This window comes from Coregonus clupeaformis, chromosome 19 (genome assembly GCF_020615455.1).
Source record: "Coregonus clupeaformis isolate EN_2021a chromosome 19, ASM2061545v1, whole genome shotgun sequence".
NCBI lineage: Eukaryota > Metazoa > Chordata > Actinopteri > Salmoniformes > Salmonidae > Coregonus > Coregonus clupeaformis.
The window spans coordinates 30,174,992-30,188,312 of record NC_059210.1 but is presented as its reverse complement, the minus strand read 5'-3'; the positions used below and the strand labels follow the sequence as shown (position 1 = coordinate 30,188,312).

Genomic DNA, 13,321 nt, shown 5'->3' with positions numbered 1-13,321 from the left:
CAGCACATCTGATGCTAATTCAGTTCCTCACAGACTCTGCCAAGCAATTCATTATGGAATTAAAATGTCAGGAATCCCATTTTAAAGTGACAGCCAGTAAAGCAATGTAGAATGATTTCAGAGTACCATCTAATTGAAACTGTCACAGACATGCTTCTTTAATGAGCACACACCACCAGCCTGCTTTCACTTCTGTTATAATCTTTAAATGTATTAGGTAGAAGTCAATGTCAGTTTTTGGTTTGGAAAGAGGAAAGTGACAGTACAGATGCTGTTGTCACTCTTCCAATTACAATATAGGACATTTATAGGACGTTTTAAGACAGTTCTTTCAGGTGTCCTTTTTCTAATACTTTTAGTGGAGACAGGATCGAACCAGAGGTGGAATTGGGGGGCAGGGGAATGTGTGGGAACAGAGTTCCCAAAGTGAAAGCATTTTTGTAAAGCTGTGTTTAATGAACATTTCTAGGATTTGACATGGTCAGTCCCCAGAGTGACTTTTTTCAATTCCAACCCTGACAAAACATGTATGCCATCTAGGATTCACAATCTGTCATCCACCCCAATAACCATGCCTTGCACATTTCTGGGTGGTCTAACATCATAAAGCTTGTGTAAAATACACTTTGTGACAGCTTGCTAGGTTGCCTTGAGTTAAGCCGGTCTGATAGTACATTGCAATTAGAATCCTTTCCGACAGACAGGTGTTGATACTAACCTGTAATTTCCCGTTTTGGAGTTCCAGAAATAGGTAGTCCTGCATCCCTGCAGCCAGGAGGAGGAGTCCACTTCGTCGGCTGGTCTTGAACTGCAGCGACAGGTGAAAGGAGGAGACATCTTGGATCGACGTTATCTTGCAGAAACTGTCCCCAAAGTAGGATGCTGTAGAGACAAAAATGAGGAGCATTAAAAAATATAAATACAATTCTGACATACAGTATTCTTTGAACAGTCAATAAATATGGTTAGATATATTTTTGTTGAGTATACAGTCACTTATTATTTCATATAGTGGCCAATCTTATTGACAAAGGTGTGGTGTTGGGGTGATTCGATACCAAATGGCATAGGGATATAGACAGAAAAATAGCTTGGTACCCTTTCATAGAGCTGGGCGATACGGACAAAAATCCATATTGTGATAAATTGACCCATTTTTTTTTTTGCGATAACGATAAATCAGTGATAAATTATTTTGGGGGGAGGTGCTACAGCTGGATGATATGGACAAGAAGACATATGGAGATAAATGTAACTATTTGGCTGGATAACAAAAAACACATTTATATTTTTTTATGGACGGTTAATTTACATTAGCGGCAGGGCTCTAGACATTTTTGTCCAGTGCCAAGTAAGACAACTGAGATGGTAGCCTCCCACTGGGCAAAAACTGGTTGAATCAACATTGTTTCCACGTCATTTCAACAACAAAAAATATATGTGATTACATTGATTCGACGTGGAAAACTGATTTGATTTGAAATAAGTAATCAACGTAAGGGGATTTCACCCAACTTTTAACCTAAATCCAATGACATGGTGAACTTTTTTGGTAATTTCACGTTGAATTCAGGTTAGATGACAACTAAACCAAATGTAATATCTGTTATATTGCCTTGCTGCCATTGTTCTCGCTCTTTTTCTTGTCCCGACAGGGAGTTGAGTAGCTGTGATTGTTTTATCTGATTTATTTGGCGTAGGCTACCTGTGAGTTTGGAGTCAGAAAACCGTCAATTCGAGAACTCGAGAACTGTAGTGGACATTCTCTCATTTATGATCTATCGCGGTCATTACAATATGATATTGTTGCTATATAGCCATGTAGGCTAATTGATTAATCTATCAGTAAATGTAGGCTAATGTCCTAGAAATATTTTCCAGCACTAGGACTAGGCTACTTGATGTAGGCCCATTCACTGCAAATGGCGCACTCTGCTCACTCCGGGGGCGAATCAAAACCATACTACAGCTTACTCCGGTTGTAAAATGGTGTCATGAACTCAATATTGTTAAGAGGTGAAAAATACATGATATACTCATAGAAAACTGTGATTCTCCTCTCTGTAACTGGAACAGTAGTTGCTTTGAAAACTGTATTTTTCCCGCAAATTGCATTTTGAGCAATGGTCGAATGCTTGTGCTTCTCAGAATGCATCTCTCTCTCTCTCCTCTGTGCGCACAGTGGGGAGAGGGAGTGAGAGTGGCCCGCTCACACAGCAGCCGACAGGGAAAAAGGGACAGGCAGATACCTTCATAGCAGGAATCAACATAATGTATAGGCTATTACTGTTGACCAAATAATGGTTTTAGAACAATCTACAGGAAAAATGTGTAGCAAAATCACCAACGTAGGCCTATGCAAAAGGATTTGGTAAGAGGAAGGCGGTGTCGGTAATTTTCGGTTTATCGTCCCAGCTCTAAACTGTCATCATTTTTTACTTTCTTTCTTTGTATCATGGTCCAGCTGCAACTCTGTTCTAATGCATCTCTGCTGTACTGACCAACACGAAAAAGCTCTTTGGACGAACTAAAACATTATCAGGCCTGGCACAGCTGTTGCTCTCTGAAGAGGTGTTCTCATTGCTTCAAAAGGATTCTCTCACTGAGACCTCAGTCATGATCATTAGAGAGGGTTTCTGGGAGCCAACTCTGGGCTGTAGGGTTTCCCAGGCTTTTTGGCTGTCACCTTTCCAGCGATATGCAAATTCAGCCATCTGCCTTGGACCACGTTCTCCGGAGCCCCTCTCCAACAGTAAACCACTCAGGAAGCCAAAAATGTCCCAATAAATTGTGCTCCTAAATAACAATAGCTTGACCTCCAAGGCCCTGTTTCCAAGCCAGGGTTTTCCAAAGCCCGAGCCAAGAGACATAGAAGGGGGCTTTCCACAAGCCGCACACTCGCCTTCTGGGGATTATAGGTCAAGCCAGAGTGCCTTTCTGGAAGACATTGAAGTGGAACTCTGACATTGTTCCGAACGACAGAAAATGCAGATGCTTTGGGGACCGGGAGGAAAAGACAGACATCGCTACATCTCACCCAGAGCATTCCAAAGAGGTCACAGTGGCACCGAATGTCCCCTCAAAAACTAACAGAGCACCCAGCAAGCCAGCAGCTGAGCACTCTTGCCAAGAGTAGAAGGTGCAATGCCACCACAAGAGACAGATCTAATTGCAATACTTTGTGCTGTATAAAGTGCATGTGGGCAGTTATTCTGACTCATTATTGTAACTATAAAAGGTAAAAATATGTTTTCAAGACTTGTTCAGTGTGTGTTTCCATGTGTGTGTGTGTTTAGATGGTTGAGTGGTAGTCAGTGTCTGTGTTTTATCAACATTAACGGCCATAGGCCTACTGCCAAACGCAACCAGGGTCCTGTGCTTTCTCATCCTGGAAAATGATCCCTTTCCAACCAGATATGCAACAAAAATTGGAAACCAAAACACTGCATTAGAGAGCCCCCAAACACATGTATACAGAACTAAAATAAGACAGTCGGTTTGATGTCAGGGAAGACTTTTATCGTCTCGCCCAGGGCCTTTGTGATCTCACTGTGTGCATTTGAAGGTGCAAAGATTGCTCTTTCATGAACAAAGACAGTTGTGATTAACTGTCCCAGTATAGAGCCAAATGCACACAATGACCTTTAGTGGCACACAGCACAGTGCTGCTCTCCTGCCAAAGATACACAATGTAGGCAACTCCCAATGTTGAATGATACAATTATTCTAACTGTTATCACATGTACAAACATACACAGCAGATGATTACTATATTATACATACTATATTTACAAACCATGGCAAAGTGAAATAAACAAGCCGCAAAAAACTTTCCCTCTAAAATGATCATAAGAACATTATAGTTAAGGCAGAAATCTGTTATTGGTGGCAGCGGTGGGATTTGAACCTGTGCCTCCGAAGAGACTGGAGCCTAAATGTAAATAAATATTTTGACTATATGCAAATACTAAAGATAGTCTGGAAGCTATGTCTATAAGTTTCTGATTGTGTCCAAGCTTTATATGCTACAGTTCAGAGAACTCTGGGGCCATGGTCCAAATAAGGTCTTCCAAATGCAAGACTTCTGCTAATAGAACAGGAGCCTGCGGCTTAGAACCAGAAAGAAAAATTATTCAATTGACTTTTAGAGAACAGTTTAACAAAGCAAATCACGATGAGCTTTATGGTCCTTAAGCTGGAGCTTTAGCTGGATTGTTCACAGAGAAAAGGGGATAAAATACTGAAGAAGAGGGTGATGCCAAACAATTCTGCTTGGGGAGTTTCTGGTCTGTGCCAAGCTCACTGCTACAGCCTGTGGGGAAGAAGCACCATTTTGTAACGAGATACAATGGCCCTAGTCTCAGCAGAGTACCTGGAATTAATTACCTCCCCTAGAGCGCTGTGAATAGAATACATGTGTAAAGAAATGGGCAATTTTTAAAGGGTTTGCATGGGGTTTTAATGTAAGATGCTTTGTTTCGAGGCATTTCTCAACCTTTATTGGCTGACAGCCCTCACTACAATCAGCCCACTCACAGCATGGGCAGAGGTGTTCCATCTCTGTATGATACACAAACCTAGACCACAATCTAGAGATAGTCATGCTGTGGCCAAAGAAGACAATATCTAGAAAATAAGACTGATGTTGATTTCACAAAAATGCAGGAACTTCCTTTGTCAAAGTGCAGGTGAAGTCCAGGCCCAGTTGGATAGCATTCGTAAAACATGTGGTGCTAACTCTGAAAAGAAATGGCCTTCAGCGAGCGGATAGCCTAGGTGAAATCTAGCCTTGTTGATCCATGGTAAAGCATCATTAAGTTTGAGTTATGGCTAACATTCTACCAGAGGAGACAGAAGACCCAGGTTGTAAAACAGCTGAGAGGTCTGGTCTCACATGTCTGTCTGAGTATGTGAGAGTCATCACAGCTCCTCTGTGAATGCACTAGAACTGATCTGAAGACAGCTCGTATCCCCCTTAGCCGCCACACCCAGGCTAACACTGCTGTATTGTCCATGGGCAGTGTCCTGGGCAGATGGCTATAATTTGATGACTGACTGAGGTTGTATTTATAGTGCTCAGAGGAAACTGAAAGTGTCTTCTATTTCTCAGACCAGTGAATTCATTTCCCTCATATTTTATCCCCTCCTCTCTTCCCAGCTAACAACAAACATTCCCACAACTTTAGAGAACGTTCCCTTAAGAGTCTCATTAGGTCATTAACTAACGTTTTCATAGGAATGTTCCAGTGATGTGCAAGGACTGTTTCCAAGAGACCGTTCCCTTAATGTCAAACAGAACTTACCCAGAACGTGGTTACCATGTTCTCAGAATATTCAATATTAATGTTCTAGACATGTTTCATTGGAACATTGCAAGACTGTTCCAGTGTCCATTTTTCTGAGGGTTAGGAGAATATTCTATCAACGTCACACCAAACATACACAGAACATGGTTGCCATGTTCTCAGAATATAAAATATGAGGTTCTAGACACGTTTCATGGGAACGTTTCAGGAACATTCCTCTGTCCAATGACGTTTAAAACATAGGACGTTTTGTCATGGTCCCCTGGAGGATTTTGTGTAGTTCCCAGCTTGTTCCTGGGATGTCCCTAAAGACGTTTTTAGGACGTTACCTGATGGTCCCAAAGAAACATTCTCCCCCCAAAATGTTTGGTTTCTTTATACACCACCCCTTGTTACTGTTGTCAAGCCTATGATTGGTGAACCACTGATCCATTCACAGCTCTTTGTCTGTTGGCAAGGGACACCCTCACACACAAACAGTGCTTTTAACATACAAAGTTTTCAACTTACATATTTGATTTCATTGTGCATGTTCATTTATACAGTAGTTATTATTCAACATGTGCTCACCTGGGATTTGAACTCACAACCTCTTGGTTCACGGCATTCTGATCTTCCTGCTACGGCAACCATGTCTGTGCCAGTTATCAGTTCATCTCACTATTCTCTCATTGATTTGATTTACTTATTTCAGCAATTTTGGGGTTTTCTGTATAGTCTAAGGATGCTGGGGCATATTGCTTGGTTTTAATGTTACTCCTTAAACACAATGATAAATAAAAGTTTGTATTGAGTGTACTTTTAACAGAGCTGAGATTTACTTTGAAGTGCAAGGTGTAGCAATACAGGTGAAGTCAGTCATTGACACAGACGTGCTGGTGTAGCAGGAAGATCGGAATGCTGTGAACCAAGAGGTTGTGAGTTCAAATCCCCAGTGAGGACATATTAAATAATAATTACTGTATAAATAAACATGCCCAATGTAATTATGTGTGTCAAATATGTAGGTTGAAAGCACTGTGTTTGGGTGTCCCTAACTTTGCCAACAGACAAGAGTTGTAAATGGATCAGTGGTTCAATGATGGACTCCGCAATAGTAACAAGGGGTGATGTGTAATGAAATTCATTTTTTTGGGAGAGCGTTTCTTTGGGACCATCAGGCGACGTCCTTTAGGGACGTCCCCAGAACAAGCCGGGAACTAGACAAAATCCTCCAGGGGACCATGACAGAATGTCCTATGTTTAAAACATCCTTGGACACAGGAATGTTCTTGCAACGTTCCCATGAAACGTGTCTAGAACATTAATATCTTATATTCTGAAAGTATAGCAAACACATTCGTGTATGTTTGGTGTAATGTTGATGAAATATTCTCGTAACCCTCAGAAAACTGGACACATGAATGTTCTTGCAACGTCCCATGAAATGTGCATAGAACATTACTATTGGATATTCTGAGAACATGGTAACTACATTCTGGGTAAGTTCTGTTTGACATGAATGTTCTCCTAACTAACGCCAAAACATGCTAAAGAGGTTATAGGAGGTTTTTGCTAACATACATAGAACGTCCCCCCCTAACTAACAGGTAACTGGACAGTCAAACATCAAGGTAACATTACGGGTAACATTACAAAAATGTTTTCTCTCCCTAGAAACCCTAGCTGGGTTTTTTCTTTCGAGCTCCTGACACATGTCCGGAAAAACACATGTGGAAGGAAGCTATGCGTTGTTTGGACTGCTTCTTTTTGGCCTTGTGACTTGGCAGAGTGATGAGTCAGATTCCTCTGGCTATAGACGCGGTAAAGAGGTCAATGGAACTCAGACCATGGGGGATAGAAGGACGCCGGCTTGGCACACATTCAACAAATCTGATCTAACAAAGTGGATATTCTTTAAATCCGTCGTGATTTATGTATTGTAACAGGCCCACAATGTGGTTACTAATATCCAATTTGGATATATTTGGCTGTTTTCGCTGCATAACATTTAGAAGTTGTCCCTTTTCAAGTTTAGGAGAAGTGACTGCTAAATGCTAACTCCTGTTCTTATAAGCTAGTAGCATAGCTAGCGTACAGAAATCGGTGGTGGTAGTCAAAGTTGTTTTTAACTGTAATGCAGTTGATTGGTGACGATGACATGAACATGTATTGGGGTTGACATCCATACAAGCATTATACTCCGATTGTTTACCTCAACATAGTGTTAAATACACATATAAACAACAGCCTAAAGGTAGGCTAGTTTTGCTGGGAGGCCATGGGGAGATTCGGGATCTTTCCCCGATGCGTTTCCATGGCATTTCCATTGTTTTGGTCAACTTCGATTAAAGTCTTTACCGCATGTATTCAATGTGGTTTATGTGACTCTCTAGAGATGAAGACACCATCCAGATCAGATCAGATGAACGGCCCTTGAGTCAAAGCTGTACCTTATCCCTCCCACTTCATCTTTAGCCTGAGAAAACACTTACAGGTTACAGCGCACTGTACTTCCATCATGTTTTAGACACAGATGTGCAGGCTTTCTGTACATAGCCATACCCTTGTACACCAAACATGAGCTTTATTCCAAAATGATTTTTTATTAATACTGATGTGGTCCCATTGTCATATTTGTAGATTCCTTGTGTCACAGTCCCTATCATAATGCAGGTCGCATCAGCATGTTTATCTGTGGAAACCATTTTTCCATGTGTGCCGCCATAGCAACAGCCACTGATTCACCAAACAAACCATCTACTCGCGTAGCAGTGGTAAAACTCTGGTCAACTTGCCTGTAAATAGCAGTCATGTTGGTAATTTGTTTTCCTTACTGGGTTGTGCCTACTATACTAGCCAGCGAAGGGTGATGTTCTGGATATTAATACATGAGGGACAGGGAGCTGCTGCTATTCAGCGATAGAGTAGATCTATTGATGGATATGATGACATTTACTGTACGAGACCATTATAATTAACATGACAGTGATATGAATGAATCCATTCAAAGTTTCATGATAATCATGTACAGGGGTTAAATTGGGCCGGGTCCCACTATGATCCAAATTAGACCTGGTAGGTAGGCCGCCTACCTTTGGTTATTTGAATTATCTAATGAAAAATGGTTGTCCACAGAACATTTTCCACAGCCAACAACACGAGTAAGCAACAGCAAAATCAGACATCCCCATAGTACAATAGTTGACCTATTGTTGTTCAGTCTGTTGGATTCTATGCGAGAAAATAATATTCCTCTAGACGGGCAATCAAATTCTGAGTGCTGCACAGAGCGAAATATACATGCCCAGTCATTGTACAACATTCTTAGTGCAGTCACGGTAAAACACACCTTTTAAAGCAATTTTGATGGCGACTGTTAAAAGGAGGTTCCCAGAGTTTTCTATTGTTACTAGGCTACACTTATTTCTCCAATCCAAGAAATTTGTAAAAAAATAAATAATAATATGAGCCCTTTTCAACTAGATGTTGTTGTTTTTTCAACCACTTCATTGCAACACCTACAGTGTTAGTCACATGCAAAACTCAGCACGCTAGCTGCACTTTAAAGGAACCAAACACTCACTGTAAAAATGAAGTGCTTTGTAAGACAAACTAGTGGCAACTGAGCTGCCACCACCACCTTAAAGGAGACGATATCTTAACTTTGCTAGAGTATTGAAACACAAATGGTTGTGAGGGTATTGGGACCGATTTAAGGTGTCCTGAAACGTTCATCCTGAGGTGTTCTGACATGGTGTGTTGTAACACCACATAATCAAGAGTTGTGCTACACATTGCCAGAGACTGGGAGTCCTAACCCAGAAAATCTTGAAAACACTATTATGGTGTTTCGAGTCCTGTGTAGAGCAAAATGAGATCCCTTCTCTTTTGGTGTTGTTTCCTTTCTCTAAAGCTCTTAACCACTATGATGGTGTTTCGAATCCTGTCTAGTGCAGAATTTGATCCCTTTTTCTGGAGTTTCCAAATATTGTAAATGGGAGTCTCTCCTCTTATTGTATATTCCCTGCTCTTATAAGGTGTGTTTACAAACTCCTCATCGGTAATTACAAATGGCCAAATGTACAGTAGTATGCTCAAACAAAGGACACGAGAAAAAAATAATTTTGTGAAAATACAAATGAATACGTTTGTACAGGATAATAATGAATGAGTACAAAATTACTTTTTCAAGACATGACTGAATCAAATTATTTGCAAATTATCAAATGACAACAAAAATGTAAAGGTCTTAAAAATGTTATATTGATATAGACCGTTCAAAGATCGAAGATATTTATCATATTCTTCTAATGCAACAGAAATGTGGCATATTTCACATTCATGAAAAAGAATAGGGCCATTGACTGCTAATGTTAGCAGTAGCACACATACAAAACTTGTAAAAAACTTCAGCCCAGGGCTCAATGCGATTCACCAGTCAGTCATCCATTATTCTAATGTCCTGACCTGAGTCTATATATTCAGATGAAGGTTCATGGCATGGAAGGTTGTTCAGATTCATTTAATCACAGTACAGTAAAGATAGGACTTTTACTTGGACTATTAGCATTAGCGTCCGAAATGCTACACAAAACAAATGTTTTTATTGAGTGAATTCCTTTTCTATCTCCTTCTTCACATTGTGTAGTCACGTTTCATTGACACATACTTTCTTGGATTGTTTTGGAGAGTTTTATCTGAGCGTTTGGCATTCTCTCACCTGTCTGAGTTTGTGAAGGACCGGAATACAGGGAAGGCGCCTGCAAACTTGCCTGTTTTTATACTTTACCATAGAGTTTACTAGAGGGCACACCTGCCCACAAATGCCCTCCCTTCACCTCTATGCCTCTGACTGGGGGAATTCTGAAGAGTACAAAGCACAATGTTTGTAGTTCACATTTTGCCTTCAATCTAAACATTTGTCTTCTGATATGAAGATATAAAAAAATAAAGGTGGAATTTCACCCAAAAACCTTATCCCTAGGCCCTATTCAGATTTGAGATAAGTTGATTTAACGTGGACTGTAGTCCATTACTGAGTCCATGTTGTCTTCTTATCTCAAGTCTGAATCGGGCCCCATGTGATCAGTGTAACAAGGGTGGTTCATCACAACAGTTTTCTCCTGAAGACTGGCTGAGTGGACTATGGCAGTGATTTGACAAGCAGGAGATTCACATCCACCTTCTCACATAAATACCAGTAATGAAGGTTCATGTTGTACATGTAATCTCTGCTATAACATACATTGCCCTAAACATTTTGACTGTAACATTATTTATAATCTCACAAAGTTGCCAGGCAACTGTACCCTATAATTAGTGCCAAAGTCTACCCTAGGAAAAGTATTCAACTTCCCAGTGTCTTCTTTAAAATTGTAATTAAAATATTGACTGAAAATTCAATCAATATTTATAATCAATCAATATTTATGCTTTAAATCATTTGCTATTTTAAAACATTTGATTATATGAGAGACACATTCTGCCAAAACATTTTGTGTTTGGATGCTGACTTCTACATGCACTGAAACACCAAAAAGTGTTTTCACAACACTCTCTTAAAAACACAATTATTCAGATTGAAGAACCACTTTGGGTGGCTCAGAGTACTTCCATTCTGTTTTGAAATACATTCAGTGTATCATAACACTTACATTCGGTTTACATGCAAACACCCTCCACTAGATCTCAGCTTAGGTGCACTACTTTTCATGGTTTTACTACACAGTGATGGTGTTTTGAGTATTTCTATTTTAATAGTGCTGTAGCACAACACAGTTACAGACCTAATGGTGCCAGGCCAGCTCCAGAACATTATTGGCTTTGGTCTGTGAATGCAGGAGTTGTAGGAAACCGCTGCTACCCCCAACCAGTCTGTTGTAAGGGGCAGAATCTGAGGCACAACTCAGCATACCTCTGGCTATGGTGTTTCATAGAGCTCATTCATTGCGGCTCTCTTTTGAGCGCTCACCAGGGACACACATTTACAGTCATTGTGGAGCCATTTCTCACACAGGACCCAGGCATTGTGAAGGCAAGCACAACATAATTTTAGCCTCCTTTCAGATTCTCATCTACCTCCGCGTCCCCTCAAGATTCCCCAAAGCCGCCGGGGCAAAGAGAAATAAAAGATACAATATGGTGGCCGTTGGTGATGACTCAGCGGGTGGCCTCCTCCCTGCGAATAATTACAACGGTTCTGCTCCTTCGTAAAAACACACCGCGCTTACACGTGGAGTGGATTTTTTTTTTGCAAAGTTGAGGAGTTTGAGAAATTACGGCCCCTTCCATCTGAGAGAGAAGCATGACAAAGTGGTGCAAGTTCAGCTGTGAAAATTGACAAGAGAAATGAGGGAGAAAACATGGGAAAGTTGAGGTGGAGAATAACTTTGATTTAAAGGGATACTTTGAGATTTTAGCAATGAAGCCCTTTATCTACTTCCCTAGAGTCAGATGAACTCTGTTGTCTGGGCTTGGTCCACAAAGGGGACATTTGGGAAAAAGTGTCTCATCAAAACGAAATTCTAGCTTGATAAATCAAATGCATCAAAGGAATGTTGTCTATTCTCATGTTCATTCAACAGTAGCCTAAGCCGCAAATTGCAAAAGAAAATGCATTTAGGCCATCCTTTTCAGTGAGGGAAAAAGGAATTAGATCCCCTGCTGATTTTGTACGTTTGCCCACTGACAAAGAAATGATCAGTCTATAATATTAATGGTAGGTTTATTTGAACAGTGAGAGACAAAATAACAACAAAATAATCCAGAAAAACACATGTCAAAAATTGTATCAATTGATTTGCATTTTAATGAGGAAAATAGGTATTTGGCCCCCTCTCAATCAGAAAGATTTCTGGCTCCCAGGTGTATTTTATACAGGTAACAAGCTGAGATTAGGAGCACACTCTTGAAGGGAGTGCTCCTAATCTCAGTTTGTTACCTGTATAAAAGACACCTGTCCACAGAAGCAATCAATCAATCAGATTCCAAACTCTCCAACATGGCCAAGACCAAAGAGCTCTCCAAGGATGTCAGGGACAAGATTGTAGACCTACACAAGGCTGGAATGGGCTACAAGAACATCGCCAAGCAGCTTGGTGAGAAGGTGACAACAGATGGTGCGATTATTCACAAATGGAAGAAACACAAAAGACCTGTCAGTCTCCCTCGGCCTGGGGCTCCATGCAAGATCTCACCTCATGGAGTTGCAATGATCATGAGAACGGTGAGGAATCAGCCCAGAACTACACGGGAGAATCTTGTCAATGATCTCAAGGCAGCTGGGACAATAGTCACCAAGAAAACAATTGGTAATACACTACGCCGTGAAGGACTGAAATCCTGCAGCGCCCGCAAGGTCCCCCTGCTCAAGAAAGCACATATACATGCCCGTCTGAAGTTTACCAATGAACATCTGAATGATTCAGAGGAGAACTGGGTGAACGTGTTGTGGTCAGATGAGACCAAAATGGAGCTCTTTGGCATCAACTCACCTCGCCGTGTTTGGAGGAGGAGGAATGCTGCCTATGACCCCAAGAACACCATCCCCACCGTCAAACATGGAGGTGGCAACATTATGCTTTGGGGGTGTTTTTCTGCTAAGGGGACAGGACAACTTCACCGCATCAAAGGGACGATGGACGGGGCCATGTACCGTCAAATCTTGGGTGAGAACCTCCTTCCCTTAGCCAGGGCATTGAAAATGGGTTGTGGGTGGGTATTCCAGCATGAAAATGACCCAAAACACACGGCCAAGGCAACAAAGGAGTGGCTCAAGAAGAAGCACATTAAGGTCCTGGAGTGGCCTAGCCAGTCTCCAGACCTTAATCCCATAGAAAATCTGTGGAGGGAGCTGAAGGTTCGAGTTGCCAAACATCAGCCTCGAAACCTTAATGACTTGGAGAAGATCTGCAAAGAGGAGTGGGACAAAATCCCTCCTGAGATGTGTGCAAACCTGGTGGCCAACTACAAGAAAACGTCTGACCTCTGTGATTGCCAACAAGGCTTTTGCCACCAAGTACTAAGTCATGTTT

General features: G+C 41.1%; 1 protein-coding gene across 1 annotated transcript in view; it reads right to left on the bottom strand.

Moving 5' to 3' along the window:
• Positions 1 to 13,321, bottom strand: part of cspg4 (chondroitin sulfate proteoglycan 4) — a 108,219-nt gene that overhangs the window by 27,707 nt on the left and 67,191 nt on the right. Inside the window, exon 2 of the mRNA XM_041837657.2 lies at positions 719 to 882. Within this exon, the coding sequence (XP_041693591.2) occupies positions 719 to 882 (164 nt within the window). The remainder of the gene's footprint in view (positions 1 to 718; positions 883 to 13,321) is intronic.